We start from the raw sequence: 7,758 nt of genomic DNA, 5'->3' as shown, positions 1-7,758 counted from the left end.
TGTGTGTGTGTGTGCCTACACAGACAGAGGAAAATATTTCTATGTAATATAACAGCGTGCACAGCCTGTGCTACCGTATGCACTTGTTTCTATTCTATCCTGTATTTAATAAAAATAATTACCCATATTTGTGCCTTTATGGCTGCTCTCTTTTTTTTTTTTTTATGTTGATTCAAAACAGGGTATATATTGAAATGTATTTAAATCCCAGTCTCAAAGGTATACCTAAACCCTATACACTTTATGATAACTTTGGAGCTACTAATACAAATTTCAGAAGGCCCATTGTCAGTGATTTGTTCACATGGCCTTAATATATTGCTGTACCTGTATCTCCATCGATCTGTGTGCGTGCATGTGAGTGTGCGCTATACTTTGCCTGAGCTCAGGTCGATGTCTCCCCGCCGTGCGTCCAGCCAATGCGCTGTGGGCCCGTCCCGTCCTGCACCTCCGCACGCCATTGTGCTTTTTTCCCCTCGAACACCTCCTTATAGGCTCTATAGGTCTTTACACCAATGCCCGGCGCACCGGAGTTGATGGTCGCCGGCGAGACCAGCGGATAGGAGACGGGACGGCCGGTGACGGTGACGCACACGGAAAGACACCGAGCCCAAAATCCAGCCCCGGGCACACCGTGGGAGAAAAGACAGAAAAACAGATTCTTAGCTTCTCCCGTCATGACCCCACAGGCCCCCCTTTCTGGCCCCTCTAAACTGTCCACATTTTCCATTTTCTAGGTAAACTCAAACCAAACAGAAAATAAAAGACAACAAATAAAAACCCACAATAAAATATGTGGCCGACAAATCGTTTCCTCTGAACACTTTCGAGAAAAAAGCTCTGTGGAGTAGCGTATCACGCCTGTTATCTCGGATACAATGCCCCTATCTTATTTCTTTTCAGAAAAACTGCAGTATGACCAGATAAGACAGTGGAAAACTAATCACACGACATAAGCCCCTGTCCCCCTATCTTTTGGCATCCCACGCACGGTCCAACTTCCCGCCTCCTTGTTAGGAAAACAACCAAAAAACCCAGAATCAGTGCCTAAAACCCTTTCCACTATACTCCACAGTACATTCTGCACACGCCTACAATATCGGATACAAATGTAATTCACGCCTAATTATCGGAACATACCTCTTAATTTAAAGTGTCCAGAGGAAAACCATAAAAAAGGTACCCAAAAAAACAATACTATGTACAAATTATGTAGCCCCCAAAAATTGGTTCCTCCTGAGCACTCGGAGACAAAAAGCTCTGTAAACAGCGTACAGCCAGAACATACCCCTTAAATCCCAGTACTCAAGGAAACACAGGGGGGTTACACACATTATCCTATATTCAATACCCCACTCGCATAAGTACTTTATAGATAGAAACAAAAACCGCTTTTAAACAGAATGGCTACTTTATACATAACCGCTTTTAAACAGAATGGCCACTTTATAAATAACCGCTTCTAAACAGAATGGCTACTTTATACATAACCGCTTTTAAACAGGATGGCCACTTTATAAATAACCGCTTTTAAACAGAATGGCTACTTTATACATAACCGCTTTTAAACAGAATGGCCTCTTTATAAATAACCGCTTTTAAACAGAATGGCTACTTTATAAATAACCGCTTCTAAACAGAATGCCCAGCTCACCGAATATCTCCCCCACGCTCCCATGGATTCTAGCCGTAGTTGGCAGCCAAACGGACGCTAGCAAGCGGTTCCTCACTCCCTTCCCATGTGTGGGGAAGTATTGAGAAGAAGAAAGCGCTTTCCCTGAAACCCAAGATTTCAACCTGCCCGCATAGCGCCTCGGCTCGCGGCCAACTCGACCCCCATCGCTCTAAAATATATATTAACCTAATTAAAAAAATATCCCATAATTCTTCTCGTCGTCAACATATTTTATTATACTCGTGGTAGGCACCCGCACCCCGTCTATAAGGCACGAGCCTAATCCCTGCCTAATACATTCGGGACGTACCAAGATTGAGAAACTATAGAAAAAAACCATCGCCAGTCTACCAAGCACAGTAATACACCAATACAATGAAAAAAATAACCACTGCAGAGCACATAGTAATATACATTTAAAAAATAGCTCTGACCGGCACCATGTTCTAGTTTAGACCTCTAATTATAAATTTAAAAACAAAATTTTTTTTAAACAGAAATCAGAATGTCAACAGCTCACCGAGTGTTCCTTATCACGCGTCCCCAAGGTTCATGCCGGAGGTGACAGCCAAGCGGACGGCGCAGCTGGTTCTCTCCCCTCGGTGTCTCGCACGGAGGAGCCTCGAGACAGCGCTCCCCCGGAATTCCAGGATTCACCCTTTCTGCAGAGTCCGTTTGGCGGCCGACCTCGACACCCATCGGTTAAAAAAAAAAAAACATCTCGTCGCCATCTGTAATGGGAATTATTAAAGGACAAACGATGAGCCGCTTACATTAATCATTCTGAGTCATTATTAATAATAATAGAAAGGTTTATTTAATAAAGAAAGTTCATGACAGCGTGGCCACGCTGCCAGACCAGTCACCCCCCCAGAGGCAGACATGTTAACCCACTAGCGTCTGACAGGGGACTGGCCTAGAGGCCTGGTCAGACATACCATTGAATACATGAAATTACGTAGAAGAAAACAAAATGGCTGGTTAGAGAAATTAATAATACGACTATGTTATGGCTAAGCCTGGAAGGAAAAACAGCTCCATCTTACAGTTCCCATGACCTTGGGTTATGGCTCTATGGCTGGTACAAACAGCAACTTCGTTACGACTGAGAGAATGATAGAGTATCTTAAAGAGACATACACACATTAACCAGTAAATCTGGTTGGACTGAAACTCTAGCTGTATGACATGATAAAATAACAGAGACTCATAATGACATGATAATATATTCCACGACACCATCAATCAATCAATCAATGTTCTAATTTCCACATTTTGTTGTTGTTTTTGTTTCTGTGCGAGTTGTAGACTACCCTAGGAGAAATAAGCTTGCACTTTATATCCTGCTTCGAATGCAACAGAAGAGGAGAAAAATCTGGGTGCATCCCATTAACCAGAGAAGGAGGGAGCAGGGTGCTTATTACCATCTTGTTCGGGAATTGAGGATGGATGGTGAACGCCATCACCAATACTTCCGGATGAGTGTGGAACAGATGGACCACGTCCTGGCTTTAGTGGGTCCTGACCTACAGAGACACAGCACAACTTGGCGGCCTGCCATCGAACCAAAGCAACGGCTTGCTGTGACCCTCAGGTATATCAATTGTTTGTATTATTTGCACACACCCACAAACAAACGAAGAGACCATATTAAATAAATGTACTTGAAAGTATTTATTAAAAAAGAAAGAAACATAAGAACTGTGCATAAAAAATAAAAGTGCAGACATTGAACAGTGAAACAAATTATTAATATAACGATGCTGCACAAAAAAATTGTTACATTACAACGAACAATAACACTATGTAACAACCATCAAATGCACACACATCCACACGCACACACTCACTTTAAACAACTCACTGCAGCACCCACTTTAACCACTTTAGAACACCTAAACACACTTTATATTTATTGGTAAAGAATTTGCACTACAACCCATACCTCATTACACCTTACTGTAAATTGTACCTAAATTGTACCTCATCCCATTTCTGCTTTGCACTTTAACAGATTAACAGATTAACAAAAAAAAATTTCATTATAAAGGAACTGGCGGGAGTCAAATCTTCTGTGTCCTCTGCTGTTGGGAGAGGTAATATTAGTAGCTGCTGGTAGGAAGGTGTTTGGCTGGGGTGTTGTTCTTGGCGTGAAGTTGATGGCTGGTGGAAAGGTATTTGTCTGGGGGGTGGAAGGTGGCGTGAAGCTGATGGCTGGTGGGAAGGTCCGGGGGGTTGATTGTGACGTGAAATAGATGGGTAGGAAGGTGTTTGTCGGGGGTGGTGTTGTTCAGGCTGTGCAGACCGCACTTCCTCCTCCATGTTGGCTATATAGTTGTGGATGAATGCGGTTGCAATAATTTGTTGTTGTCGGGGTAACCCATTCAGACTGGGGACTATGCCCATTGCGAAATAGTACATCTGTTCGTCAGCTGTAGGGATATGTGGAACATGTGGTGGAGTTGGAGGTTGTTGTGAAGTGACGAAATCCAACAGCTGCTGGGATGGGTCGAACTGTCTTGTCCTTGTTCGGCGTAGTGGCTGCTGGACCGGAGGAGCCGCCGCTTGTCCTGTGGGGGTGGGGATGCCTGACCTCACGGTGGGGATGGGGGTGCCTGACCTTGGGGTGGGGGTGCCTGACCTCATGGGGGTGGGGGGATCTAATCTTATGTCTGGTGGTGACCGTGGTGACCGTGATCGATGTCGCTGTTGTGATTGTCCTGCTGTGGGGGAACCTGACCTGGAGCTGTGGGTGGGTGTGTCAGACCTTTCGAGCACTGGGGTTCCAGGTCTGGATGACAGTGCTAGCTCTTCCAGGTCTGGACGCGGCAGACTGGTGGTGGAGCTAAACAGATTTAAAAACAATTTATTATTTGGGACCTAAATAACTACAATTTATTAATTTTACACAAGATTTCCTATTGTATAGATAATTACTCTAAATAAGAAATTATTACATCAATGTAGAATATATGCATTTTTGAATAAATATAAACAGAGTAAAATATAATAAATTGTTGCTACTAACGTTCTGGGCTGCACAAAAGGTAGTAAGAATGCCATAATCCTGGCAAATTACATCAATGTAGAATATATGCATTTTTTAATAAATATAAACAGAGTAAAATATAATAAATTGTTGCTACTAACCTTCTTGGCTGCACAAAAGGTAGTAAGAATGCCATAATCCTGGCAAACTTCCACTCTTTCTGGCTAGTGGCCCCAGAGCCGCTTCGTGCTGGCTTCGGCTTAGATTTCACATAGGAATCACGAAGATTCTTCGTATTATCCCTGTACCCAAAAAATCCAAGCCTGCTTGCCTCAACGACTACCGCCCTGTAGCTCTCACCTCCATAGCCATGAAGTGCTTTGAGAAGCTAGTAAAGGGCTACATCTGCTCCTCCCTCCCCATCAACATGGACCCCCTGCAATTTGCATACCGCCCCAACGGGTCCACGGAGGACGCCATATCCCATGTGCTGCACACAGCAGCATCACACCTGGACAAGAGGCAGGGGAACTATGTGAGAATGCTATTCATCGACTACAGCTCGGCATTCAATACCATAGTCCCCTCCATACTCATAGCCAAGCTCAGGGACCTGGGCTTGGGCTATGACCTCTGCCAGTGGGTCTTGGACTTCCTGACTGGCAGACCCCAGGTGGTGAGAGCAGGCAACTGCACCTCCTCATCCATCACCCTCAACATAGGGGCCCCCCAGGGCTGTGTTCTGAGTCCCCTCCTCTACTCCCTGTACACACACGACTGTGTGGCTCAGCGGAGTAGCAATACAATCGTCAAATTTGCTGACGACACAGTGGTGGTGGGCCTGATCTCTGCCAACGACGAGAGGGCCTACCTGGAAGAGGTCAAGGTCCTGGCGGGATGGTGCCAGGAAAACAGCCTCTCCCTGAACGTCAGCAAAACAAAGGAGATGATTGTGGACTTCAGGAGGTCGGGGGTCAAGGACTACAGCCCCCTCAGCATCGACGGGGCACCGGTTGAGAGAGTCAACAGCTTCAAGTACCTCGGAGCCTACATATCCGAGGACTTGACATGGACCACACACATTAACAGTGTGGTGAAGAAGGCACGACAACGCCTCTACTTCCTCAGGCGCCTAAGGAAGTTCCAAGTCAGCCAGAAGATCCTTAAGAACTTCTACTCATGTACAATAGAGAGCATCTTGACCGGCAACATCACCTCCTGGTTTGGGAATAGCACTGCAAAAGACCGAAGCAGACTACAAAGAGTGACACGTGCAGCCGAACGCACAATTGGAGGGGGGCTCCCCACCCTCCAGAACATTTACTACAAGCGTTGCAAGGGCAAGGCTAAGAGAATCATTAAAGACTCCAGTCACCCGAACAACTACCTCTTTGAACTGCTGCGGTCAGGCAAGCGATACCGGAGTCTCAAGGCGAGCACAGAAAGACTCAGAAGTAGCTTCTATCCCCAGGCCATCAGGCTGCTAAACGAACAATGAATGAACACTACACAACAACAACCACCAAACGCACATAGCACACACATCCACACGCACACACTCACTTTAAACAAACACACTGTAGCACCCACTCCACACACTTTATAGCACACACCCACTTTAAACAAACACACTGTAGCACCCACTCCCCACACTTTATATTTATGGATGAAGGATTGCACTACAACTCGTACACCTTACTGTAAATTGTACCTAAAATTGTACCTCATCCCATTTCTGCTTTGCACTAGATAGTACTGTACATTAGTACACTGCATAGTATTGTGTATTGTATATTATATGGTAACTCAGAACATTGTACATATGTCTATACCGAACACTGTGACCTCATTTTCTTCTTCTAAATTCATGCTATATTATGTTATTATGTTATTTGATACTATCTTGTCTAGCACAGTCTCTGGAGCGTAACAGTAAGAAGCATTTTGTATGAAAGTATTCTGTACTTCTGTATGACAACTATTAAAGAACTTGAACTTGAACTTGAACCTCGTCTTGCAATCATCCGCTGTAACAGAGTAAAAAAGCAATGTTTTAGTAACCAAATAAAATAAATAACACACTCTTTTGTCATTTGTATTTACACAGGTTCCTGGCAACAGGGGAGACTTTTGCCAGCCTCGCCTTCAGTTACCGCCTGGGAAGGTCAACAACCAGGGACTCAGTGCACATGACGTGCAATGCAATTGTGACGAAGATGATGGCCGCACAGTTCCCCAGCCCAACAGAGGAGAGATGGAGAGAGATTGCATCTACATTTTGGGAGAAGTGGAACTTTCCCAACTGTCTCGGGGCACTTGATGGGAAACATGTCACGATCCAGGCACCAGATGGATCGGGGAGTTTGTTCTTCAACTACAAGAAGACATTTTCAATTGTTCTCTTGGCGTTGGTGGATGCCAACTACCGGTTCATCAATGTACAGGTGGGAGACTTCGGCAGGGCAAGCGATGGAGGGGTCTTTGCCAATTCCAATCTTGGGAAAGGGTTGGCAGACCAAACCATCCATGTGCCTGCTGACACCCCTCTACCTGGATCTGGCATGCAGGGTCCAATGCCATTCGCCATGGTTGGGGACGCTGCTTTCCCACTCAAGCCTTACTTGATGAGGCCGTATCCAGGACAACACCTCCCGAAACCTAAGCGCATCTTCAACTACCGTCTTTCCAGGGCACGGATGGTGGTGGAGTGTGCCTTCGGAATCCTGGCATCGAGGTGGAGGGTGTTCCACACCAAAATGAAGATGATGCCAGACAAGGCAGACAAAGTGATTTTGGCAGCGTGCATTCTGCACAACTTTCTTGTGTCCCCCACAGAGGACCAAAGGTGGCTTCATGAAGCTGAGCAAACAGGCGAGCGCCTAGGAGGGCCTAGAAGAATGGGTGCTAACAGGGGTGCAGGGCCGTCTTACGAAGTGCGTGAGAAACTAAGCACGTTTTTCAATTCCCCTGAAGGAAGTGTGTCCTGGCAGGACAACATGAGCTAGATTGTTGTGTTCTAAGAAGTGTAATAAATACTTATCCACAAACAATGTTTTTTATTTATTTATTTCTATGTAGGTTATGTTATGACTAG

General features: G+C 45.2%; 1 protein-coding gene across 1 annotated transcript; it reads left to right on the top strand.

Annotated features, from left to right (window-relative positions):
* Positions 1 to 3,120: 3,120 nt before the first annotated feature.
* On the top strand, positions 3,121 to 7,547 carry LOC311248221 (uncharacterized protein; the record flags this gene model as incomplete). Its single annotated transcript, XM_084339144.1, has 3 exons — positions 3,121 to 3,269; positions 6,772 to 7,450; positions 7,500 to 7,547. The coding sequence occupies 3 exons, from the start codon at positions 3,121 to 3,123 to the stop codon at positions 7,545 to 7,547; spliced, it is 876 nt and encodes a 291-aa protein (XP_084195270.1).
* Between the last annotated feature and the right edge of the window lie 211 nt (positions 7,548 to 7,758).

The sequence above is a fragment of the Notolepis coatsorum genome (assembly GCF_963971535.1).
Source record: "Notolepis coatsorum genome assembly, contig: SCAFFOLD_320, whole genome shotgun sequence".
In the NCBI taxonomy this organism is placed as follows: Eukaryota; Metazoa; Chordata; class Actinopteri; order Aulopiformes; family Paralepididae; genus Notolepis; species Notolepis coatsorum.
The sequence above is the reverse complement of the archived record's forward strand: the minus strand, read 5'-3'. Positions and strand labels throughout refer to the sequence as shown.